Genomic DNA, 27,996 nt, shown 5'->3' with positions numbered 1-27,996 from the left:
CACTTTGACCTTCCAAGAGCTCTCCCTTATGGAAGATCTACCTCCAGAAATACAGTGCCGTTTCAGCCTCAAGCCAAAATGTCGGGCTGCAGCCCAGCAACACCGAGGTGAGTTGCTCCTCTTCTTTCGTAGAGTCCTCTTTCAGGAAGCAGTAAGAGGAAAGCCTAAATCAAGCCAGTTCAAGCCTAAATCAAGCAGGTCATTTCACAACACGTACTTAGTACAAAGGCAACGACTCAGACATCTCGTTAGATCACATCAGGTACATTTTTCTTTCAAATATACTATAGTTTTTAAAGCAAAGCTGAAGTTTTAGGACAGGACAGTTTTACACATCTGCAATAGGCATGCCTGGCTTATAACGAGGAGTTCATGGCAATATGATCTTTCCCTTCTTTCTTCACCGTTCTGTTCCCTTTCCCTCATGCCTACTGCAGAGTCCAAGGCACTAAGTAAATTCTGCAGTGCTTCTGTGCCTACTTGTACCGTGATACACACCTACCGTGTGTTCCCCCCAGTGGTCACGTTCTCACAGGAGGCTGTCAGTGATGGGTACTAGAAGATTGTGATGCCCAACCTGGCCCCTTGTACTGATAATTACGTGGAGGCTAAGATGAGTCTTCCACAGAAGTCTCTTCTAAGCCTAATAATCTAGTAGGGATTGCCAATGTACATCATCCAAAGTTGAGAATGCTAAAAGTGATATTCAACATACCGACATCCTAATTTATCCTAGTCTATATATGAGACATAAAACTTCAGTCAGAAGTAAGATTCTATCAGAAACAGAAGAAAGTAGTAACAGAAAAATATGAGTGGGAGGGTAGAATATCGATGCTGAATTTCTTCAGTCCTTTGTCGGTTTGAAGTAACTAGGCTATCCAGTGAACAGTGACATTGCATTTTACAAATGAGCAAACTCAGGTTCAAGGAATATGAAGTTTAAACACAAGGCATGAAGCACTTCCTGCCATGTGACAGATTATAATCATCAACTGGGCTTCAGGTGAAATTCGGAAGTTCTTTATCTCTCTAATATCCAAAGTATGTAGCATTAACAAAAACATTTCTCATAGTGAGTTAACCTTATCATAGAATAACCCTACTTTAATAAAAAGCTATGTGCTATCCACATTTAGAGAAAACAGATTATATCAGAAGTCATCATAAAGGCTTTTCTTGCTTTAAGTGGGAATATACACCAGAGGCCTTTTAAACACTATCTCCTCTAGCACATTTAAATTGTTTAATTTATGATTTTATTATTGTGCTACATTATTTATAGTTTCTGAAATAATTGCAACAGCAATTATTGAATCTAATAATTAGCAACAGTGAATCTAATTCCCTGCCCCCCCCCACGTTTTTAACATTTTATTGGACAAAGAGCATTGTAAGTGTCCTCTCTTCTCTTCACTCAGATGTCATTCCCTGACTTATTCCTTATGGAAAGACTGGATTCCGTCTGCCTCCTTTTCAACCTACTCAGCTCTACCATTTTCTACACCCATTAGTTCCCTCATATTTATTTTATCTGACAGAGCAGTTATTTATTTCTCACTTGTGTGAAGTACAAATGTAGATGTCTTGGGGAAGATGTAGAAAGACATCTGTCCTCTTCAACCAGTCTCTTCTTTCATAAATCACAAGGTCCAGGTGGCCCCTTGAATTACTGAGTGAGCCTCTCCCATCTTTCCTTCCCTCCTTAGCCAGCTTGAGTTCTAATATTATCATGAGACTCTATGTCTTCCAGATAACCTGTATTTTCTTGACTTGCTTTCCTAATTATTTCCTGCAAACATGCTATGTCTGGTTAAAGTCTAAGCACCGCTAGAAGAAATTATACAATATCAGGGTAGCTTGGTATCACTAAAGACCAATTTTAGTTGAACAATCCACTGGGTATTCTTAGTTTGATTTCTTTGAGGCAGTTTCCTACTACTTGAATCGACTTCATTATACACATCCCCACACACATGCACATCCAACTCCTGCCTCTTTCTTTCTTTCTTTCTTTCTTTCTTTCTTTCTTTCTTTCTTTCTTTCTTTCTTTCTTTCTTTCTTTCTTTCTTTCTTTCTTTCTTTCTTTCTTTCTTTCTGTCTTTCTCTTTCTCTCTTTCTTTCTTTCTTTCTTTCGTACAAGCAGACTTTCACTTTTTCACCCTTGGTAGAGTGCCGTAGCATCACAGCTCACATCAACCTCCAGCTCTTGGGCTTAGGTGTTTCTCTTGCCTCAGCCTCTTGAGTAGCTGGGAACACAGGTGCTTTCCAAACACTCAGCTACCTGCCACTTTCTATTGATGGTCTGACTTCATGCTGTATGTTTCACTTAAGCCATGTGTAAATCAGTAGATCAGCCATCACGGACATCCTCATCTTGCGGACTTCAGCTATATTTACATTCATTGAATTTGCAGTATCCATCTTTTTTTATAGATGGCATATTGGGCTTTTGGACCATTAGCTTTTTTCCTATCATTCTTGGGTCATTTTGTATTATTAGGTCATTTGATGAGATATTATAGAGATACTATGGTTTTTCATCCATGAAATTGTGAGCTCAAAGAAGGCAGAGTTTTCGGTCTTTTTGTTCACTCCTATATTTCAAATACCTAGAACAGTGCCTGACACATACAAGTAAGGACTTACTGATTGAATGAAAAAATTCATAGACCTGCCATATGCTCACAAGACACACAAAGAAAATAGCTAGCCTCAGAAGAATAGTCTTTCCTACTCCTCTACCTTAATACCTATGTTGTCCAAAACTACCTTTTTAGATCCCTTGTCAGTTTTATTTTAATGAGTTTGACTAATAACTGGGGGTCAGGGACTGTAGGAGTTTTTCTCAGGTTTGTTGATGATTTGGTAAATTGACAGCATCCTCTCTTTGGTTCTCTTCCTTGGAAATTAGGATAATAGTGACCACACATTAGGTGATTGATGCTAAATGGGTTCAGGGATGGAATATTTATAGACTGATGTTGCCAAGGTCTCCCAGAGTATCACATCTCCTGTGCAACTGCAAAACCATACAGCCACTTACACATTGTTTAATATAGAGCCATTGGGTAGAGAATGCTTTATAGAACACAGTTTGAATCAAAGTTGGCAAAGTTTTCCGTGTAGAACTAGCTAGTAAAACTGCAGGTCAATACAAAATATCAAAGCTATTTTACCTAAATACTTACACAATTCTTTGCTTGATGGAATTTAAAATATATTAACCATTTTGTGCAACTTTTTATAGCATGGGTCTACAAATGAGAAGTGAATGCTTGTGAGGTAGAGTTTCAATGTTGATCTAATCATCAACATTGATGGCAAATAATCTCATCTGTAATGAGTTTTTGAAAGCTCATCTTGCAAACACCTTTCACCCATAGGATTTGCCAAATACTGATATCATTTTACAAGAATTGACCATTAGTTGAGCATGTTTCTCTCTTGGATTGTAGAATTTTGTTAGATTCCTCATTTAATATTTGTCTTTTAGCATAAAATCACCTGTTCCTTGGATCTACTTTCCCTGTCATTGCAGGGTTCTCTTTCGTATTTTCCACTTTTGAGAAAATTGGAGATTTTCTTCCTCTGGGGATTTAGATGGCCAGAATAAATTTCCAAAATAAAGTTGTAATTTTTATGATTATTGTCATGTAAACATGAAGTTTTAAGCCTTGTCTAATATTCAGTACCCTTATTTAAACATGAAAGCAAACACTACTCTCAATCTTACCAGATTTATTCAAGGAATCTAGATTTACATGAATTCAGTTAGCTGAATGATGTTTATAGTAACAGCAAGTTGTTATCAAATGTTGATAATGAGAAAGAAAAGGCTATGCATTAGAAACTATGCAAGATAGTGAATGTTACTGAATGCTTTTCTCAGTCCCAGAGGCAACCTGAACTCTCAGAACACATACCGTATACCACAAAGATATTTAAGATAAAGGAAAGGATTCAATTTCCACTTTATCTTCTGTCAACATTCACGCTATCACTGCCATAGAAGTTATCAGAGCATTCTTCCTAAAAAGTTTGTGAAAGTTAAAGAAGATCAACTCTGACAGTTGTAGAAAGAACAAAATGAGGTTAACTATGAGCTAACCAGACTGAGTACAACTATTAAACGTACACATTAATGTACATATGAAAACAGACATTTACACAGATTGACATTGCTGCAGACACAGGAACCCCTTATTGTATTTGAGAAGATTTTGTTTTCTACTTTTGGAAAAGGTAGCTTTTAGGAATATTAAGGCAGGAGGAAAGCACTTTGGATTAGCAGTTTTGATAGTCCTTCCTGTCTGCATTGCTCTTGAAGGCTGTGAAATCCAATGGATGCTGAGGGGAAGTCGTCTTATGAGGAGAAGATTCCTATCTTGACAGCTGAAAGAAAGATTGCTGTGACCCTTGCCCTGGGCAAAGTAGTACTTTTTAGACATATTTCAAATAATCCTACCATTAAGCCTCTGAAGAATTGCTTTTCAAAATTAATTTTAATAATGAGGAATGAGGGTAAGTCGATTGCCCAAACAAGTTTCTGAATCAGGAGTCTATGTGGATTCCTTACCCAGGGGCAAAGAGCTACACACCAGAGTATATGAATACGGTGATGCACTTACTGCATCCCAAGAAAGGGAAGTGCAGATGATCTGGCAGAATGATGTTAAAACCATTTACCAAAATGACATTAATATGTTTATCTTTTCACTACTTGGCATTTCAAGTATTTGATTTAAGTAGGTTATTCTGAGGATATGAAATGCTAAGACACATTAACAAGTCTTCTGAACAATATGGAAGACTTTCTTAAGATTAGCATTTGACACTGCTGGCTATGTCCTGCACCGAAAGACCATCTCCTTCACTGTTTTATTATCAGAGAATGGTGGTAGCTAAAGATCTTCTCTGGGTAGCTTTGTTTGGTGTCGTAAAGAAGAATGTCACACAGCCAGAGTTTCATGACTGAACATTTCTTTCGTTCCTACTGGCGAAATAGGGCCCACCCATGACTGGGGACAGCCTCGTCATATGGCTCCTCACACTTTCGTTCCAAGAACCATAATTGCAGGCTAGTTTGAATCTGCTCTACAAATGCAAGCTTCAAGGGTCATCCAGAGCTTTGGGCAGGATGTACTCACATGTTTGTCTTTTTCAGTATCAGGTGTTCTCTTTCTGGGGTCCCCCCTCCCTTTGCAGCTGCTGTGGGTACCTCTGTTTTGCTTCACTAGATCTTCAAGCCTGCAAGAGAAGAGGTCTCTCTCTGCATTTTATTCACTCTCACTACCCTGAGGCCTGCCTTCAGACTAAAACCTCTAGAAATGTAATATACGTCCAGTGATATCACATCCCCCTGTCTAGGTGTCAAACTTATACCTGTAGTTCTACGTTGTCTGGGTCACTTTACTGCCTTCCAGTGAGTTGATTTGTGTTTGTTTTCCAGAGCGTGCACTTGTTACCTGTTTCTATGTGTTGTGGGGAAGTAGCAGGGCTTACCCACTTTTCCAGGAAGTGGCACCTCAAGAGAGCTATCTTTTTATGCATCAAATCTTGTGCATATCTTCTAGGTTTCAGATAAAATAAAATTTGGCACAGATGATACCAAAAACACTTTTACATTATGGCATCCCAAAATTATATCTTCCAGTTGACTTTTCTTCCTTCTGCCTATTTTGTTTATGCTGCATATTTTTAATAAAATTTCACTTCCTTTTCTAGTTTTGTTGAATAGTAACTTCTTGAGTATTTCATCTATGCAAGACACTATGGTAGATTCTCTATCAGTCGAAATCTTGTCCATTCCGAATACAAATCACATGCAAATGCCTTCAAGATTGTGCTTCTGTGTGCTACTGGGTAGTGGTGATACACGTCCCTCTGAATGCCTTTGGTAGTGGGTTCTTCCCTTATGAAAATTTATTTGTTCCTATGTTTGCTTTTATTCCCACCATGATTAGTCTCCTTTTCTGTGAAATAAAAAAACTTCATTTATAATGGCAAGTCTCAAGTTTGCATCCATTCTTGCTTCCTGAAACATACTTTTTAATGTTGGTAACTGAAAAGAAACATGAAAGTATTTGTAGTATCAAAGGAAGTGAAAAAATTGTAGGACGTTAACTTCCTGTCTGTGTTGTTAATAGTAGAGTGGGACATCAGGTAACAAAACACTCTTTCTGTGGAACATCTTAGCAGAAATAACTTATCTCCTCCTTCCCTTCCTCTTCCTCTTATTCTTTATTCTCTTCCCATTCATTTTGTCTTTCTCTTCCTTCAATTCTTTGTTCCCTTCATCTTGTCCTTCCCAAGTTCTCTTCTCACTTTCTTTTTCCCATTATTTATTTATGATCAAATTCAAACCTTTTCACATGCTTAGTCCTCATTTAAATGGGAAAATATGTGTGTTTATATGCAACACTTTTTAAGTTGTTTCAGCCCGAAGGAAAACTTTTCTTTCACCTTTGACAATTTACCACCAAAACTCAAGTAAACAGAATGACGATGCTTCTGAAATAAAGGGGAAACCCAAATATTTGATTATGTTTTCTATGAGCCTTCTTTCATTTATACAATATTGTAATGTACCCTGAGTGTTTCACTAGTCAACAACAAAAGATCTAGGAAAGTTTTTCTGTCTTTGAGCCTTTGTAGCAAACATACTTCCAAATGGAAACTGTGGTACTAAGGGAAAGTGAGATGAACTAGTTTTGCTAATGATATCCAATTCCATTGTTAGATTTGGATCACATGATATCTACAAGAACATGTATCATCAACTGGGCCTGCTGCTGTCATTCTGGCACTGAACTGGAGAACTCACCTGTGTCACCACCATCTTCTTCTCCTGCCCCAGGGAAGTTCTTCGGAGTTGCCCTGCCGAACATTTGCGACTATGGCGATATTCCTTTACCTCTCTACGTAAGGCTCATTTTCATAGTAAAATAATGGAAGGGGATTTGGCAAGCGAGAGTTCAAGGAGAGAAATCTTTCCCCAAATGGACAAAGTGTAGAAACTCTTAGTTTTGTCTAAGGATCTGTATTAATAATAATTTTGAGTATAAAAATCTGATGTAGGACAGTGCATGTGGCTCAGTGAGTAGAGCGCCGGCCCTCATACCGAAGTGGCGGGTTCAAACCCGGCCCCAGCCAATAAATGGAAAAAAAGCTGTTGTAAATGTTGTAGGAGGCCACACCTCGTGGCTTACAATGGTAATCCTAACACTCTGGGAGGGTTCGGCAGGTGGATTGATGGATTAAGGAGTTCGAGACCAGCCTCAGGAAGACTTAGAGCCTGTGTTTACTAAAAATTGAAAAACTGAGGCAAGAGGATTCCCTCAGCCTAGGAGTTTGATGTTGCTAAGAACTATGAAGCTGTAATACTCTACCGAGGGTGAGAAAGGGAGACTCTGTGTTCAAAAAGAGAATCTTGGGTGGCGCCTGTGGCTCAGTGAGTTGGGCGCCTTCCCCTAATTTCAAGGGTGGCAGGTTCGAACCCAGCCCCAGCCAAACTGCAACAACAGCAAAAAAAAATTGCTGGGCATTGTGGTCGTTGTAGTACCAGCTGCTTGGGAGGCTGAGGGAAGAGAATCGCGTAAGCCCAAGAGTTAGAGGTTGCTGTGAGCCGTGTGATGTCAACGCACTCTACCCGAGGGCGGTACAGTGAGGCTCTGTCTCTACAAAAAAAAAAAAAAAAAAGAAAGAAAGAAAGAAAGAAAATATCATTTAAATACTGGAAATTCATGAGGAAGACATAATATGAAAAGATAATCTTGTCAACTGACCACAAGAAAGAGTCACATAAAGTTGCTTGTGTTAATGAGTTGACTCTGTAGACAGAGACGTTTCATTATCCCTCAGAAATCCTTTCATGAACTCTCATGGTTGTGAAAGTTTTCTATTATCACATTAGGAGCAGTGACTACTGAATCTTATTCTTAAGACTGAAGACATTTTTGTTTGTATTTCAAGTGTCTAACCATAAAAGCACAGTCTCTCGAAATTATACTTTGAACACAAAATGGGTGAAATGAAAGCCCCTGAGTTTATTTTCTCTGCAATGGATACATGAAGTGGATCACTGCTAAACACAACGGAGTGACCCGTGAGCACTGTGCTACACCAATGGCATGGCATGCCACATTGCACAGCTATGAGTGCTGGGCACTAGTCAAGCCACTAGGCGTTGGCTCTCACAAGACATTTAAGGGGCAGTTATTATCAGATCATCCTCCCTACAGAAGAAATGTTCTGGAACCTCCAAACTTTACCCTAGGTTCCATAGTACATAACATAGAATAATTATGTTTTGAATCTCATGGATTGCTTTTCTCCAAAGCCATTCTCTTCCTCCAGTACAAGTAGAAGACGGAAAGAAAACTAGAACACCTTTAAAATACTGTCAGCAATTTTTAAGAATACAACACATTCTTGTTAACTGAGGTCTCCTTGCTAGACAGTAGCGCCCCTGAATTTAATGTTCCCATCTAACTAAAATGGTGTACCTTTGGACCAAAAATCCCCCTAACCTCACTACCACTCTTACCCTGGTAACTACCATTCTGCTCTCAAAAGAAATTGAGTTTAATCCTTCTAGCCATCTGTCTGGATCTAGTCCTACAGTGCCTTTATCTTAGCACATCCCAGACTCTGGGGGCCAAAGAGGGCATGTACCTGTCCCCTTGTTCATGGAGATGAAGTGCCTTTTTTTTTCTTTGCTTCATCATAGGATGTTCTTTTTTTCCTCAACGCCAAGGGACCCCTGACGGCTGGCATCTTCTGGGTCCCTGGTGACAGTGACTCCTGCAAAGACATTATTGAAAAACTGGATGCAGGAGTTGAAATTGATCTTGGGCGTGAAAATCCCTATGTCTTAGCATGTGTGCTAAAGGTAGGAAAAATCCTCTGTTTGTCACCCCCCGTGTAGCTCTGAAGCAGCATATTTCTTTTCTTTGTTACCTTATGAAAATTATTCTTGTCTGTAAAGACCTATAGCAAACTGAAAATCAAATATGTATGAAAAAATTATCATAAAGGAACCTTAGACCTTAAAAGCCACCACCAATGATACGACATATCAAATGTTCTTTTTAAATTATCATCTCACAATAACCCATCTTTACTTCTGCTACTCCTACCCCATGTACAAAACACAATCTTATTCAAATCTAAAATAATCCAAACCCACTCACAGATGTTGCAAAAACCAACACCTTGCTTCTGATGATGTCTCCACTATCGCACTCTCTTCCTGGTGAAGGTAAAGATTTCAAAATTAATCTTGGGTGAAACTTTTTTTTTTTTTTTTTCGTAGAGACAGAGTCTCACTGTACCGCCCTGGGGTAGAGTGCTGTGGCATCACACAGCTCACAGCAACCTCTTACTCTTGGGATTACCCGATTCTCTCGCCTCAGCCTCCCCAGCAGCTGGGACTACAGGCGCCCGCCACAATGCCCGGCTATTTTTTTGTTGCAGTTTGGCCGGGGCTGGGTTTGAACCCGGCACCCTCGGCATATGGGGCCGGCACCCTGCTCACTGAGCCACAGGTGCCGCCCTTGGGTGAAACTTTTGAAAATAGATACAGAATTGTACCTTAATACAGAAATATTCTTCTACCAACACAAGCCAAAAATTGCTGAGATCACTGACAATTTCTTTCATGTACATATTTATCATGCAAATATCTTCTTCATACTTTCTCCCCTGTTTCTTTTTCCCTTGAATGCTGAGTCAGAATGTTTTGAACATTTGGGTTTTCTTTTACCTTTATGACATTTCGTATTCTACATGGTTCTTTTGCTTCAATCATGATTAGTGAAAACTTTATAACCTCATAATTAGAGTTGGGACTTAATCATTCTGCAACACAATCTCGGAAGTGCCATATATTTATTTTTTGGTTTATTTTTAATTTATTTTTATTTTTTATTGTTAAATCATAGCTGTGTACATTAATGTGATCATGGGACACCATACACTGGTTTATAGACCATTTGACATGTTTTCATGACACTGGTTAACATAGTCTTCCTGGCATTTTCTTAGTTATTGTGTTAAGACATTTATATTCTATATTTACTAAGTTTCAGATGTACCGTTGTAATAGGTGTAATCCCACCAATCACCCTCAATCCACAAATCCTCCCCTTCCCATCCCTCTCTCTTCCCCTTCCCTATATTCTTAGTCTATAACTGGGTTATAGCTTTCATATGAAAGCCATAAATTAGTTTCATAGTAGGGCTAAGTACATGGGATACTTTTTCTTCCATTCTTGAGATACTTTATTAAGAAGAATATGTTCCAGCTCCATCCGTGTAAACATGAAAAAGGTAAAGTCTCCATCTTTCTTTAAGGCTGCGTAATATTCCATGGTGTACATATACCACATATTATTAATTCATTCATGGATCGATGGGCACTTGGGCTTTTTCCATGACTTAGCAATTATGAACTGGGCTGCAATAAACATTCTGGTATAAATATCTTTGTTATGATGTGATTTTTGGTCTTTTGGGTATATGCCTGGTAGAGGAATTATAGGATTGAATGGCAGATCTATTTTTAGATCTCTAAGTGTTCTCCAAACATCTTTCCAAAAGGAATGTATTAATTTGCACTCCCACCAGGAATGCAGAAGTGTTCCCTTTCTACACATCCATGCCCACATCTCTGGTCTTGGGATTTTGTGATATGGGATAATCTTAACTGGAGTTAGATGATATCTCAAAGTAGTTTTGGTTTGCATTTTTCTGATGATTAAGGATGATAAGCATTTTTTCATATGTCTGTAGGTCGTGTGCCTGTCTTCTTCAGAGAAGTTTCTCTTCAAATCCCTTGCCCAGCCTGTGATGGGATCACTTGTTCTTTTCTTGCTTATACGTTTGAGTTCTCTGTGGATTCTGGTTATTAAACCTTTGTAGAAAACATAACAAGCAAATATCTTCTCCTATTCTGAGGGCTGTCTGCTTGCTTTACTTACTGTGTTCTTGGCTGTGCAGAAGCTTTTCAGTTTGATCAGGTCCCAGTAGTGTATTTCTGTATCTTCTTCAAATGCCCGGGGGGTCCTCCTCATAAAATACTCACCCAAACTGATTTCTTCAAAAGTTTTCCCTGCACTCTCTTCTAGTATTTTTATAGTTTCATGTCTTAAGTTTAAATCTTTAATCCAGTGAGAGTCTGTCTTAGTTAATGGTGAAAGGTGTGGGTCCAGTTTCAGTCTTCTACAGGTTGCCAGCTAGTTCACCCAACAACATTTGTTAAACGGGGAATCTTTTCCCCACTAAATGTTTTTAATTGGCTTTTCAAAGATCAAATAATGGTAAGTAGCTGGGTTCATCTCTTGGTTCTCTATTCTGTTCCATACATTTACCTCTCTGTTTTTGTGCCAGTTCCATGCTGTTTTGATCACTATCGATTTATAGTATAGTCTGAGGTTCAGTAGGATGTGTCCTCATGCTTTGTTTTTATTTCTGAGTAACGTCTTGGCTATTCGAGGTTTTTTTATGATTCCATATAAAATTAAGTATTATTTTTTTCATGCTCTTTAAAGTATGATAATGTAGCTTTAATAGGGATTGCATTAAAATTGTATATTGCTTTGGGTAGTATGGACATTTTAACAATGTTGATTCTTCCCAGCCAGGAGCCTGGTATGTTTTTCCATTTGTTAACATTTTCGGCTATTTATTTTCTTAGAGTTTCATAGTTCTCTTTACAGAGATCTTTCACGTCCTTTGTTAGATAAACTCCCAAATATTTCCTCTTCTTTGGCACTACTGTGAATGGAATAGAGTACTTAACTGTTTTTTCATCTTGACTATTGTTGGTATATATAAAGGCTACTGATTTATGAAATGTTGATTTTGTAATCTGAGACACTCCTGTATTCCTTCATTATTTCTAAGAGTTTTGTAGTAGAATCCTGGTGTTTTCCATATAGACAATCATATCATCTGCAAAGAGCGAATGTTTGATCTCTTCTGACCCTATATGGATACCCTTGATTGCCTTTTCTTCCCTAATTGCAATGGTTAAACTTCCATTACAATGTTAAAGAGCAATGGAGACAATGGGTAGCCTTGTCTCGTTCCTGATCTGAGTGGAAATGATTTCAATTTAACTCCATTCAATACGATATTGGCTGTGTGTATGCTGTAGATGGCCTCTATCAGTTTAAGAAATGTCCCTGCTATATTAATTTTCTTTTCATTTATTTATTTATTTATTTATTTATTTATTTATTTATTTATTTATTTATTTTTATTAAACCATAGCTGTGTACATTAGTGTGATCGTGGGGCGCCATACACTTTGTTCATAGATCGTTTGACACATTTTCATCACATTAGTTAACATAGCTTTTGTAGCATTTTCTTAGTTATTTTCCTAAGAAAATGGACCTTTACATTCCACATTTTCTAGGATTCACATATACCCCTGTAAAATGCACCGCAGGTGTAATCCCATTAATGCCCCTCCTTCCACCTTCCTCCCCCCTCCCTCCCCTCCCTTTCCCCTTTCTAATTTTCTTAAGTGTTCTGATCATGAAGGAATGCTGGATATTATCTAAAGCTTTTCTGCATCAATTGAGAGAATTCTATGTTCTTTGTTTTTTAATTTGTTTAATGTGCTGAATTATACTTATAGTTTTACATATATTGAACCATCCTTGAGACCCTGGGAGAAAAGCAAATTGATCATGATGTATAATTTGTTAGATGTGTTGCTGGATTCTGTTTGTTAGGCTCTTGTTGAATATTTTTGAATCTATATTTATTAGTGATACTGGTCTATAATTTTCTTTTCTTGTTGGGTCTTCTTCTGGCTTGGGGATCAGGGTGATGTTTGCTTCATAGAACGTGTTGGGTAGTCTTCATTCTTTTTCTATATTTTGGAACAGGATGAGTAATATAGATACTACTTCCTCTTTAAAGTTTGGTAGAATTTTGATGTGAAGCCATCTGGTCCCGGGCTTTTCATTTTAGGGAGATTTTGTATGGTTGATGCTATTTCAGAACTTGATATAGGGCTGTTCATCATTTCCACTTCATTCTGGCTAAATTGTGCAAGGTGAGGTGCTTCCAAGTATTTTTCAATTTGCTTCAGATTTTCATATTTCTGAGAATAAAGTTTCTTGTAATATTCATTAAGGATTTTTTGAATTTCTGAGGAGTCTATGGTTATTTCCTCTTAGTCATTTCTGATTAATGAAATTAGAGATTTTACTCTTTTCTTCCTGGTTAGGTTAGTCAAAGGTTTATCTGTTTTATTGACATTTTCAAAAAAACAACTTTTTGATTTATTGATCTGTTGTATAATTCTTTTTTTAATTTCATATAATTCTGCTCTAATTTTGGTTATTTCTTTTCTTCTACTGGGTTTTGGGTTGGAATGTTCTTCCTTTTCCAGTTACTTGAGATGTCCCATTAAGTTGTTAACTTCCTCTGTTTTCGTTCTCTTGGGGAAAGCTCGCAGTGCTATAAATTTCCCTCTTAGGACTGCCTTTGCAGCATTCCAGAGGTTCTGATAATTTGTGTCTTCATTGTCGTTTGTTTTAAAAATTTCAGGTTATCCTTCTTAATCTCATTTATGACCCAGCTATCATTCAGCATAAGGTTATTTAACTTCGATGGTTTTGTATGAATATGCAGATTCCTGCTGTTACTGAGTTCAACTTTTATTCCATGGTGGTCTGAGAAGATGCAAAGAATAATCTCTATTCCTTTAAATATACTGAGGTTAGACTTGTGACCTAAGATGTGATTGATTTTGAAGTATGTCCCGTGGGCTGATGAGAAGTATGTGTATTCAGTTTGTTGTGATGAAATATTCTGTAGATGTCTGCTAAATCCAAATGTTGGTTAGGTTTAATTTTAAAATTTCTTTGCTCAGCTTCTTATTGGAGGATCTATCCAACAATGTCAAAAGAGTGTTGAAATCTCCGACATTATGGAGCTGGAGGAAATCAAGTTGCTCATGTCTGTTAGTGTTTCACTTATAAGTTGAGGCGCATTCTGCTTGGGTGCTTAAATATTAATAATTGAAATCTCATCATATTGAGTATTACCCTTAACAAATATGAAGTGACCATTCTTATCCTTCCTTACATTTGTTGGTTTAAAGCCTATTGTATCTGCTAATAGAATTGCAACACCTGCTTTTTTCTGATTACCATTTGCCTGAAATATGGATGACCATCCTTTCACCCTGAGTCTATATTTATCTTTTAAGGTAAGATGTGATTCTTGTGTGCAGCAAATATCTGGCCTGAGTTTCTGTATCCAGTCAGCCAACCTTTGCCTCTTTAGAGGACAGTTTAAGCCATTCACATTAATGGAGAATATTGATAAGTCTGCTAAAATTTTGGGTATTGAGTTTTTCAAAATTCCAGTAGACATTTTTAATCCTTTCACCACTGTGGAAGTTGGAGTTTGATCAAAAGTTTCTGAATGAGTTTACTTTTGTGGTACAGGATTGGGCTTATTGTTATGGAGGATAGTTCTGGGAATATCCTGAAGAGCTGGTTTGGTTATGGCAAATTTCTTCAACATGTGAATGTCATTAAAGTATTTATTTTCTCCATCATAAATGAAACTCAGTTTACCTGGATATTGGATTTGGCATTGAAAGTTTGTTTGTTTTAGAAGATTAAAAGTCGATCATGTATTTATTTTTTGAAAACCTAGACCTAAAATCAGCTTTTAGCACAGCTTCTGTCCCTGGCAATAACTTCTACAGGACTTTCTTAGGCCTTCATCTCCCAAAGGATTGGAATCAACCATAGCCTGTGGTAGAGACCAGCCCTCAGCCTGAATCTCAGGGAAACATGATGACAACGAATCTTGCCTACCTCTAGTTCAGCAGAGTGGCCCTCTTGTTAGACAATCTTACTTCAAGACTTTATGATCAATCACATTTCTTCATACATGGGCCATGTCTCTTCTTCAACAAATCCTGATTTAGACATTTTCAAATAAATATCACTCAAAAAAATGGAGAACTTGATTTATTGTCATGTATTCAGTTTTGCAAAGGGTTTGTACTTACTCTTTCATCCTGGATATAATACAGACATACATGGTCCTTTAAGCAAATTATATATGCCAAGGATATGTATATTGTGCATGTACATTGGCATAATAGTTGTTCTTCATGAAATTAGGTTTCCTTCCATCTCTTCTTTTAAGAAAATCATGCTGTCTCCAACTATAGTCTCAGTATGCTGTTTTTCATAAAAATACACTTCTTAAAATGTACTAAATTGCTGAGGCTATTGCAAAGAACAATGGTATTTTAAGTGCTAAATTGTGATTCGAATGACAAGAATATTATTTTTTTTAAAGGGGCAAAAAAAAAAAGAATCATAATGATTGAAGAATCTGGTTAAATGGATTTTGGGTAATTGAAGTTTCATTGTACAACTGCGTTTTACACCCATTTTCTCTAAGTGGTTGTGAAAAGGGATATATTTTTCACCACAACTTTGTAAACTTCTGTTTTCTTATTTTTAAGTCTGTTTTGAAATGGTACTTAAGTATTCTTTTAGTTTTTCACTCATTTTTTTTTCATTAAGTCATTTGTACACAAATCGTGAATACAATTTTGTCATGATGGGATTCAATGTCTTGATTATCTGTAGAAATTGGAGTGCTTACATGCGACTAATTAACATAGTCTTCTGGTTTTACTGAAATAGAAGTATAAGTCTTCCCAGTGTGATTGGACAAAAATTGCTTGAGATTTGCTAACTTGGATACATCTGACTTTTCAGGAGACATTTCTCTTTAGTTCTGTGAAATCTCAGCCCAAATGAATTGTGAAATTCTTCTGAGGCCTAAGTTCTGCTTTGAAGACAAGAGATGTTTAGTCATGTGCTGGGGGTTCATGACTGCAATTCAGAACCTCTCCTAAGTTGTTATTCCAACTGTGGCAGAGTTAGTTAAGATGGTTCCAAGTTATTTTCATTCAAGGATAGTTGTAAGATTTAATGTTGTTCTTCAAGAGCAATCATGGGTATGTTCTCTATGGAGGTTTTTAAAAGAATTGCCCTATTTTGCAATCACAAAATTTCCCCTTCTCTATCTGACTTTTAAAATGGGTGCAATAGTTCAAATTAGTTTGGAATTAGAAAACTCAATAGCCTAACCCCCAAATGGTTAGCGTTTGTGACAATAAGCCTGAATCACAATCATCCAGGCACATGTCTAGTGGAAGATACGTTAGAACAGGCAATGCCTTGGAATCGATCTATTTTTTTTCTTATTACTTCTCTGACAAGAATAAAAGTATAATACTAGAGTGACATGAGGACATTGATGTTTTTTGAAATACCTTAGATTCTCACTTGGGGTTGAGTGGCCTTCTCTTGTCCTTTATTTGCACCTTTAATAGCAGGTATCAATTAAAAGGAGTGGGCTAGTCTTTATAGGCAGTGAAAGGAATCAGAATTCCTTTTAATATGTCTGAATTTCTAACCAGTCATCATTGCCATTCTGGCAACCACCCTGTTGCCTGCATAAGAATGAAGGCTTACAGGAAATGTGATAGGATGACAAAATACATGTACTAACAAGTCAACAGGATGGAAATTTTGGAGGCAACAGGGGATAATAATATTATAAAAACTACACAATTCCTTTCTCTTGATTGATGGGAACCAAGAGTACCACAATGGGGCAAATGCTAAGAGTAAGAATCCTGGAAGGAAAGACACTCTGAGTAATAACTCTGCATAGTGGGAGAATGGAACAGACAAGTCTCCAGGGTCTTTATGTACTTCAAGAGTGTCATCACTTCCTGCAATAGAGACCTCCTTAGTCTAGGAAAAAGAGAGGGCCTCATGTCGAGAGCTACTGCTATGATGGAAGAGTCTTCCCCAGGTGATGGAAAAAAGAGGGACCCAAAGTCTGGTGAGGATGAGGCATCAATGAGCTAGGGAGATGCAGAAGAATTAGAACTAGCTGGGAAAAATACACTGGGTGGGGACAGAAGTAAGAACAAGTTCGCCACAAAGAGACAAAACAAGTAGTCAGAGCCACACACCATTTGGAGGACTACTCTGGAGGGGCAGCACTACCAAGCCAAATAGCAATAATACGGATGAAGAGACCAGTGATTGCCAGGTCAAAGGCACACCAAGTGGTGAGCGTTGTAGGACACATAAGAGCAAGTAGGTAAAGAAGGAGATCTCAGAAGGAGCAAAGTCTTGAAGGATCCCTTGAATGAAAAGATCTGCAATCCACCAACAAATGTCTCCAAGACTGTTTGTTTCAGGCCAAGACCAATTTTCCCATGAACCCTGAACAAATGACATAAAACAACAAGACAGACAAGGGCCTGACATGAACTATGTCTATTAGTCCACACTTACTCTCACATTTCTATACGCTCAGAACCAATACACACACTCGTACACCACTCAACAGACTCAGAGGTTGATCAGACCCCCACTTCCACCCAAATTGTGGGAACTCCAGATGGATCTTACCTTGTCTTGGACGTCTGCCTGTGTAAGTGCCAGTTCCTGCATGCCAGTTCCTCCCAGTCTTTGACTCCCCGAAGACTCATCAAGGGGACCTGGAGGATTAGCAGAAACCACCAGGTGCATCTGAACTCTCCCTCCCAAGGTGGTCTCATCCATCTCCACCAGTCATCTTGACTAGATTCTCTGAGGCTGTTTTCTAAACTTGTTAGAGAAAAGGCTCAAAAGCACCTGTGAATGGATAGGGGGGCATCCCACATTAAAAGCTCATCACTCAAGTTCACAAAGGGTCCTAAGGTGTTCCTTGGAGAACTCTGTCTGTGGAAAAATATCCTTCAAATGTTTGAAAAGACAGCTTAGGGATGAGTCTGGTTTTGGTGATGAAAACACTATGCTGTAAAAAAGCAAAAGTACAAACTAAAATATATTAACTAAATGCATAAGACATAAATGGAACCGGAATGAACTAAAATATGTACTTTTGTATAACTGTGGCGTGGGGTCCCCATCAGCATCCCAGTGTTCTGTGGGAGCCCCCAATGGGCCAATAGCTCAGTAACCCAGGGTTCCTGCTTCTGACAGGCCCAAAGCCCGGGAGTATGAGGTCACTGTCTCACAGGTTTACAGGACCAACCTCAGGCATCATTCTTGAGGATAGAAATCAAAGTCCCTTTTCACCTGCCCTCTGAACCCCAATTTCCACTGAGGCCACAGCAACGATGTCTCAGCAGCAGAAATGTCTTGCTGTCTCTGGCTGGGCTAAAAAACTCACCATTGGTTTTTCTTCCAGCATTTTCAGGGGTGGGATGCTCTACTGACACACACTTCTGACAGTCTCTTACAGGCCAAAAGCCCAGCAACCTGGGGTTCCTGTCCACAGCTCCATCAACTTTGGCTTTCCCTCAGAGATTCCTAAAGGCCCTACACAACTCACAACAAACAAATACAACAAACAGTTATATATTATCACAGTGGTCTACAAGAACAAATAAGCACAACAAGAAATGTACACAACAAGTTGTTACACTCATGTTTGCAGACACTAGGCAGATATAGGTGTTTAAATTTCTTACCTCCAGAGGTGGACTTTGGCAGAATTTATAAGTGATTGTCAGCTTTTCTCCTGAGGGCACTGGGTACTATAGGGTCCCTGGAAAGTTTCCAGGGGGCTTCTAATGAAAGCTCACCCTGGAGGCCACCTGAGTATCGGCAGTGTCAGTGTCTGGAGACCCTCCCTGGAATCTCTATAATGTTATGTCCAGGAGTCCCCTCAAAGACCACACCACCAGACAAGTCAAATTAAAGAGGAGAACTTTTATTGAAGAGCGGGCTGGCAACTGCCCCAGTGTCTTAAAATGAAGTTTCTCAGTGCAACCCTGAATTGAGTGAGGCTCTGAATTTTAGAATGCAAAACTTTTCCAGGGGTCACGCATGCATAATTCCAGAAGCGAAAGCAACAGACAGTGAGGTATGTTAGTTTATTAGGCTATGATCACAAGAGCACTTAGTAATTCATTTTCACAAAAAAATACAATCTACAATCTCCTAAGGTAATGTAGGGAGGGGGACTCGCAGGTGAGGGTCAGAAACAACATGATCATAAAAAGTGATAATCACCAAGGATATAATCACCAGTGTAGTTAGTAACTTACATCACTAACAATTTTAGAGGGGTGCATTCATAGTTATACAATGGAGGGACACGGAAGAGGAACCGGTTTTGAAGCTAATGGAACACACAGAAAAAGAGTAAACAGTAAAGTGGAGTCAAACTTGCTCTTTTAACATTCCCATATCATATACTGATGGCATGAAGACCACCTTAACACCAGAACATAGGATGTCGTACAAGTCTGCTAAAATGTGTACACAGAGGAGGTTCCACCCAAATAGAGAGTCCTTTAGCTTTCCCACAGTTATTCTGACTTTAGTTATTCCTGCGGGTTTATTTGGAAAAAAAAAAAATCAAAGCATTCATTTCTTTGTTGAAAAATCAGTGGTGAATTGGCACAGAATTCTGTGTAGTTCGTGGAAGGGAGGACTTCACTAAACTTTGAAACAAGTTATATTCTTTCTGGCTTCTCTAGCATATACTTGATATGAGAATAATGCCTTAACACATTTGCTTTTCCTCTGTGTAAGGATTTTCTAAAAAACATTCCGGAAAGCATATTTTCAAAAAGGCTCTACCACGAGTGGCTGTCCGTAATGGAGAAAAGCAGCGACAGACAGAAAATTGAAAAAATTAAAAGGTAATTATTTTGACATTTTTGTCTCAAAAATTAATTTTATACCTTACATTTTATAATTTGTCTACTAAAACTCAAAGTTATATTCATGGGCAGCAGGTTAGAAGTTGGCTTTTATTAGCTTGTCATTGTCATTGTTTTCTCACTAATCCAATAAGCATGAAATGCTTGAACATTGTGCCCCTTCTGTGTACCTGACTTTTAACGAATAAAAAGAGCTATTATTCATTAATTCACTAGCTGTTATGTGGGTCACTATGAAATTTTTAAGAGACACAAAAATGAAGAAATGTAAAATCTCTACAGACAGAATCAAATGGAACCCTGCCAGAAACCCCAATAAGACTTGCAAATTGAAACTTGCGTGGAAGAGTCAGAAAGGGGAGTCAACTGTGGTTTTTGGAAGTGAATTAATGCAGCATAACACAGGCTACAATTTATGATCTTAATTTTGGTAAATATCAAAGTAATTAAACAACTTTATTAATTCATGAACTGCAGTCATAGAGAGAAAATGACTTATTTCCTCTTCTCAAGAAATTCATTTTGGGAAAGATAGATAAACCAAGAAATTACTGTCAGTGCAGTATAATCTGTCCTATAAAAGAGATATTTAGAGAATATTGTGGGAACAAAGCAGAGAATCACTCAGCTCAGCTTCTTGAGACATGTCAGTAAAAAAGGGAGTTGTACAGTGTCAGTATGATCACAAAAAGTAAATCGTTTCTTCTCGTGTCAAGGGAAATTTTGGGACCAATTCAATAGTCCTTTCTTGGATATATCCTACATGATAAGAGAATAGAAAAGAAATGTTTATTTACTCTGACTAAAGAGTGTGCGTTCTGTGAAAATTCAGGATACTCATTATCATTTACGTACATGTTATTGTTTAGTATAGATATTTTTCCTTGAATATCTTTTAAAAACATCTTTTAAATATGAATTATATGCATACTTTTCGGGATTGTTGGAACATAGTACAGATATTAAAGATACCAGAAACTAAGCCATGTGGCATAATCATAACTCCACTTCCATTAGGGTTTGGTGTAAGCCATTTAGATAGTATCAAATTCTACATATTTGTTTGGTCATTGTTCACAATATCATTTATCTATATTTATAATACACATATCATTCATATATGTATTTATCCTATGTACCATTAAAAGATAAATATTTTTTAAAAGGCTATGTTGGCTCAGACCCTGTAGCTCAGAGGCCAGAATGATGGCCACATACACCAGGAATGGTAAGTTCAAACCTGGCCTGTCCCAAACAACAATAACAACAACAACAACAAAAATAGCCCAGCATTGTGTTGAGTGCCTGAGGAGCTTCTTGGGAGCCTGAGGCAAGAGAATTGCTTAAGATCAAGGCTGTGCAGTTGCTGTGAGCTGTGATGCTACAGCACTCTACTAAGCGCGACATAGTGAGACTCTGTCTCAAAATAAATAAATACATACATACACAAATAAAATAAAGTGAGATAAAATAAAATACTATGTCTCTCATGAAAATATGAAATAAATGCATATCAATGCTTTTAGTTAAATTAATAATTAATAAGGGAATCAGTAAGATAGTTTAGCCATCTTTATAGATTGCACATTATGAAACCTTCCGTATTTGAACCAAATTGAGCCAGAAATACTGAAATAAATTTACAAAATGATGCAAATATCCCCCTTTCTACCAGAACAAGGGTTCAGAGAAATCTGTTGACTCTCTACCAGACAGAGAGTTTTCAATTCTTTTGCCATGTTTTATGTACACTGCTAACAGTTATCTTCAACTGACAGAGATGTAAACAGTCCTGGTTGTGAAAAGGCTTAAGGATCCCATAGTATCCCCAAAGCGTTTACTAGATGCCTTATTTTATATAGAATACACCCAGTAATCTTTTGGTCCATTTGAAAGTCCTGCATAATTCCTCCTCAGAGGAATTATACTTCTTTTCAGACTATTATGCTGAAGAAAGTCTTTTCTGGGATTTGTACAACAGGAGTCAGACATGCTTGTTTTCCTCAGGTTGCAGATTCTTTTATTAAAAAAGCAACAATCGTGAATATCAGCTTGTCCATGTTTTCTGAGTAGGAGTAATACAATATTTTGGTAAATAATCAGGTAAAACACAACTGTAGCCCAGAATGAAAGAGGGAAGAGGAGAGTGAGGAGAAGGAAGGGAAGAGGACGTTTGGAGGGTGGGTAATTGGTGGAAATTCACCTAGGGTGTATATTGCAAGGGTACGTGTCAATCAATTAAGAGTAGAGTATAAATGTCTTAACACTATCATTAAGAAAGTGAGGTGAAGGTTATGTTAACCAGTTTAATGTAAGCATTCTAAATTGTACACAAAATCAGCACATTGTACCACATAAATGTATTAATGTACCCAGTTATGATTTAATAAAAAAAATTGTTAAGAGATAAAAAGAGAGAGAAAAAGAAAAGAAAGAATCTCTTAGCAATTACCAAATGAGAATAGTAGAAAAGAAAGTAATGAAAACGTGACACATATGTAAAAAGTGATAGAAAGGAGGTAAGATTTGGCTCAGCATCCTGTTGCACAGTGGTTATGGCGCCGGACACACGCACTGAAAGATCCAGGTTTGATCACGGCTTGGGCCAGCTAAACAATGGCGAAACACCTGCCAAAAGAAAAGAAAAAATGGCTGGGCATTGTGCCAGGTGGCTGTAGTCCCAGCTGCTTAAAGGGCTGGAGCAAGAGAGTACCTTGAGCCCAAGAGTTTGAGGTTGCTGTGACAACTGACAACTGATACTGCAACACTCTACCCAGGGTGACATAGTGAGGCTCTTTTTCAAAAAAAAAAAAAAAAAGGAATGAGGCAATATTTGGAACAAAATCAACCACAGAAGATGGTGGAGCAGACAATGAACTCTCAGAATGGACCGGGTGGTCTTTACAGCTGGGATTTGGTTCTTCACCTTGAGACAGCATTTCTGTGTTGCCAGTTAAAAATAAAGGAGCAATTTAAATTTAATTACTGTTTAATTTCATCAGAAAGGTTTTGGTGGGTTGTGGTTGAGAGTAATCTAAATGTTGCAAGATTTACCTAAGCTTCAACATATTGAGCTAGTTTCAGGGAAGTATTTCATGAAGGGTATTCGTTTTTAAATGACACTTATCTGAATTCTACTAAGTTTTCATTGTGTTGTGAAGACAGTGTAGAAATATGCCCCCCCCCAATCTCCAGTGTTACTTTTCTCATTGTCTCCCTGCAGTTCTCACTTCATTGGGTTCCACATTAACTGAAACTTGGGTATCTGAGCTGGGTTCCTATTTGCCTTGTACCTCATGCAAAGTTAGTGTTGCCTACCTTTACAAGATTGAAATAAATTGCCTTGCTTACCGAGTGCATTTTTCTGTATTTAGGCTATTAGACCAGCTACCAAGAGCAAACGTTGTGCTCTTATGGTACGTGTTCCTGGTCTTAAGTAGTATCGCTGAACTCTCCGCGGCAAATGAAATGGATGCTTTACACTTAGGGGTGTGTATGGCTCCAAGTATTATTTGGCATCCTTCTGCAGGCAGAGAAGAAATGGCCTCTGCAGAAATGGCCTCTGCAGAAAAGAAATGGCCTCTGCAGAAAATGGCCTCTGAAGTTTTTGTATTATACTTGCTGGGGAACTGAATCACCATTTGTAAAGGAAATGGAAGGTATTTAGTCTTAAAGACAATGTCTTATAGAAGTTAAATAGAATACACTTTCTTAAATTTCAGTTTACTATACAAAATGGAATTTATCAACATGTTATAGGAAAATAAATGCTTCTTTTTTTATACGTTAATCAGCTTGTGGAATTTGTGGTAAAAAACTGCCGCAACATCTTTGGAGGACACGTCACTGCCCTGTTTGGAGAGTCATCCAGAATATAAAATACTCAAGAAAAACCCTCAGGTACTGTCAATAATTGGGTTGCTTTTTGTGAAAAATTGACTCATGTCTCTGAAGATGCTGGCACAGTTGTTTTCTTCAGAGCCATGCAAGCTGAAGGAAAGCAAGCCTGGTATGTGGCTCAACAGAGCCCTGGGTTTCCCATCATTTCTTAGAAGGCCTGCTAACAGGTCAGGGTATTTAACAGGATGGTAGGGTTAAATAAGGTGTGTGATAAGTTCCTAGCTTTCATAAGTTATCAGAGGCAGCATGCTACAGTAGGATGGTTTGAACTTTTTTTTTGAAAAATTAAACTTTATAAGAAATTTTTGTTTTTGAGATAGTCTCTCAATTTATCACACTCAGTAGAGTTCCGTGACATCACAGCTCACAGCAATCTCCCACTCCTGGGCTTATGCGATTCTCTTGTCTCAGCCTTCCAAGTAGCTTGGGCTACAGATGCCCACCACAATGCCCAGCTAAGGAATTCTAATTATGTAGTATATATTGTTGAAACTGGAATAGAAATCTCAGAAGTAGTAGAGGCAGGACTGATGTTCTTATTTTTCTTTTTTCCGCTCCCTGATTCTTGAGACACTTCTCAGCATTTTACTGTGCTATGAGATCATTTGACAACAATTTGCATTATTGGCAGATACGCAGATGTTAAAATCAAAGACAAAAGAAACCTCCAGGTTATGAATTCCTATATCGCTAGCTGCTAGTTATGTTATCTTTGGCCAATTGTTTTATGCCACTGAGCATCAATATCTTAATCTAAAAAATGTGGATGAAAGTTTCTTTATGATTACTGTAAATATGAAATGAGGTAATGGATATTACAGAAACTTGAGCAAAAGAAACTGATAGACTTAGTCAATGGATTTCCCAAGAGTAAGCTATGTTTAACATCCAGCAACCCATGTTAGAAGGTACATTATTATGCAGTACTACGTATATGGAATTATTTTTTTACTTTTATTTTGTTATTACCACTTAGTCTAATGACATTTTCATTGTTTGGGAAAATTTTGCATAGAGAAAGACCATTCATCAGGACCTAAGATAAATCTAGTACATCTCAACAGGCATTTCCCATTTTAACACCTGTGGTAATATTGTAATAGTTTCTTTATTGGCAGTAGGAATTGAAATACATTACCTAAAAAGACAATAAAACTAAGGATTATAGTTCATTTCTAAGGAAATATGGGTTTATTTGTGCTAAGTACGAGTGTTAATCCTGTTTGATTTTTTGACAGATACATCTAGCTTTCCAGACAGCAATGCTTCCTCATATGAGAGCTTGAAGAAAAAAGCGACTGTGCTGCTGGCCCACAGTGTGATGAACCAAAGAAAATGCGTCCAATTGAAGGGAAGCATTGACTCGCTTATAATGTCTCTGGACTCTGGCCTTCATGCCCTTGAATTCTAAATGAGCTTCAGAGCCTCCTGTATGACTTTTAGTTCAGGTGGACCAGCCTCCTAAAGACAAGCCGATGGATGTAACAATGTGCAGACATATTCCACCACAGAATCCTGCCAAGATTCTGTCTGGCATTGTCCACAGCTGCATCATATGTTAAAAAAAAAAAAATAGAAAATGCTGTAAGCTGTCCTGTATAAGCTCCACCTGATCTACAAGGCTAATTCTATCATATTAACAGCTGTGGCTCACCTGTCACCCTAGCTACTTGGGAGCTGATTTCCCAGCAGAAACTTTGTAGGCCAGATGAAGAGTTCCTATCTTTAATGCACTTCAACAAATTTCTGACAATGTAGCATTCTTTAACCTGCAAACTACAGTTTGTATTTGATGGAGGAATCAAATCTTCTCCTGATATGCAAACAAAAAGTGAAGCTGAATAGCTCCTATCTTGAGAAAATACATCTAACTTCCATGAAGAAATCAAGACTTAACAATAGGGGGAAGTGGGAAAGGGGGGGTGGGTAGAGGGAGGGGGATCGGTGGGATCACACCTGTGGTGCATCTTACAGGGGTATTTGTGAAACTTGGTAAATGTAGAATGTAAAGGTTTTGGCACAGTAACTGAGATAACGCCGGAAAGGCTATGTTAACCACTGTGATAAAAATGTGTCAAATGGTCTATGAAGCGAGTGTATGATGCCCCATGATCATATCAATGTATACAGTTATGATTTAATAAAAAAAAAATGCAGTGTAGACCAAATAGAAAGGAAATGTAAACAAAGGCGTGCAGGTGGGGGGGAAACTCTTACAACAAGTTGCACGATTGGTGACTAGATTGGTGCAGCTGGGATGCAGGCCTGAGGGAAGAAAGGGGTGGCGAGGTTGGAAAGGAAAGCATGCTCTAGGAGAAACCAGAATAAATCCAGGAAGAGAGAATTAAGCCATTTCCCCTCCACAACTCTATAAAGAGAGATAGGCTTTGGGGGAAATAAGCACTTTGGGTTTGTGATTTAGGGAGGCAATGAACTTGCCTCGGTAGGGGAATTCCAAATGGGTCTCGACTGAAATTTGATTTAATGCAAGGGAGTGGAATTGTTAACCTCACAACCAAAGCAACACATAAGATGAGCTCATGTTTGAGGGGACAAGAAGATGCCCCCTCATATTCTTACCTAGAATTTTTTCCTCTTTTTTCCTTAATATAATTAATTAGTATTGACTTTAAGTGATAAAAATCCAACCCAAACCAGCTTAAGTCCAGAGAGCTATAAAATCGGCAGGAAACTCATCTTAGGCATAGCTAGATCAATGGGCTCAAACAATGCAAGAGGACCTGGCTTCTCTCCACCACACCCCTGCAGTCCCTTCTGTTGGCTTCAATCTCATGTAACATGTGGTGGCACTTGGTAGCTCTTGGTTTACTTTGGGGTGGCAGAACAGCTGCCTCGGTGGCAGGCTGACATCTCTGTGGTTCCAGTCACCTGGTCCAGAGAGATGTCCTTGGACCAGAGGAACTGGTTCAAGGACATGCATGCAGCCCAATGGAGCCACTGAGAAGCAGCAAAGCATCTCAGTGCTCCATAGTGGTTTCCAGTGGGCTCCATGCTCATTCTGTTCTCAAAACAATTACTGTGGACAGGAAGAGTCAACACTCATCTCTGCAAAGACCAGTTTTGCATCTTCCAATCCTTAAGTAGGAATAAGGTCTCACCCAGACCATACGTACTAAGAATAGGATTGTAATAAAGACCAAAGTTAAAAGGAAAAAGGGTATGGGTATTTTTTTTTTTTTTTTTGGTTAGGCAAATAACCAGTATCTGCATACTCTCCTTTTCCTATCATTAGAAAAATAAATAGAGAATTAGCTGTTAGTCTCACATGCACTCATTGGGAACCTGGGACAGAGACTGGCTAGTTACTTGCCAAACTCATTTCCTTTCCTCTCAAGCGCTTGGCCAAACTCCACTTCTCAGCTTCCCTTATAGCAAAGAATGCCCTAGTGACTGAGTTCAGCCCAACTGAGCATGGGCGGAAGTCATGATAACCCCTCTCAGGCTGGGCCTGATACATCGTCCCAGGAGACCTCTCTGCTATTACATACCCCAGGAGACCTCTCTAGGTAATTTCTCCCCTCACATTCTTTACCTTGGCTGAATGATGAGGACTCTAGGGATGAAGGCGAGGACAAAACCACAGGAGTATAAGAAACTTGATTCCTTGAGTGACCACACAAAAAGCCACTCCATCAGAAGTGTGCTGTGGAAACAGAACTACCCCACATAAGCATGAAGTAAAGTTATTTTAAGTCACAAAATTTAGAGTTTGTTCCAGCAGCTCTTCTTAGCTTGTTAAATGGCCTTGTAGAACTTGGCTTGTTGGGTGTCTGAAAACATGATACTGTGTTAAAACATCTCTCTTCCTCCACATTAAACAAATCATAAAGGGGATCGACACACAGGGATGTATATAAATGGCATGGAAGTAAGGAAAATTGGAAAGACAAGGATCTTGGGGAAAAAATAAAGTAGATTTCTTATGACCCAAGGTTCAAGGAAAGTCACGTAGAAATGAACAGGGACTTTTGGAAAACGGTGATTGATAAATACACAGTCCACATGCCCACCTCCATGAGAAGAAGATGGGTGCCGTTAATTAATTATCAAGAGGCCACAAATACAACACCAACAAGAAGAAAAAAATAGCTAATGTTGCAGTAAGAATTGCCTTGACAAAAGGTGCTCTCTTGTTGTTGACCACATTTCCACTATAGCCACTGGGAATGAAAACTATAATTGGCATTTTATAAAAGACAATACATAAGAAAGGTGAGATGAGCGTACTAGGGTTGTGGATACAGGTCCCTGTAGTTAGGCAGGAAACACTTTTTAAAAAAAGAAGAAAAACGTTTGCAAAACTTAGAGAACAAGAGGAA

The 27,996-nt window shown here is 38.3% G+C and overlaps 1 protein-coding gene across 1 annotated transcript; it reads left to right on the top strand.

Annotated features, from left to right (window-relative positions):
* The first annotated feature begins 8 nt into the window (after positions 1–8).
* LOC128579342 (rho GTPase-activating protein 20-like) lies at positions 9–23,546 on the top strand. The gene is made up of 6 exons (XM_053581488.1): positions 9–107; positions 6,743–6,924; positions 8,732–8,893; positions 19,626–19,735; positions 23,131–23,334; positions 23,516–23,546. The coding sequence occupies exons 1-6, from the start codon at positions 29–31 to the stop codon at positions 23,544–23,546; spliced, it is 768 nt and encodes a 255-aa protein (XP_053437463.1). The 5' UTR covers positions 9–28.
* Positions 23,547–27,996: the final 4,450 nt, after the last annotated feature.

This window comes from Nycticebus coucang, unplaced genomic scaffold (genome assembly GCF_027406575.1).
Source record: "Nycticebus coucang isolate mNycCou1 unplaced genomic scaffold, mNycCou1.pri scaffold_46, whole genome shotgun sequence".
In the NCBI taxonomy this organism is placed as follows: Eukaryota; Metazoa; Chordata; class Mammalia; order Primates; family Lorisidae; genus Nycticebus; species Nycticebus coucang.
Note: the sequence above shows the minus strand (reverse complement) of the source record. Positions and strands in the feature narration are given on the sequence as shown.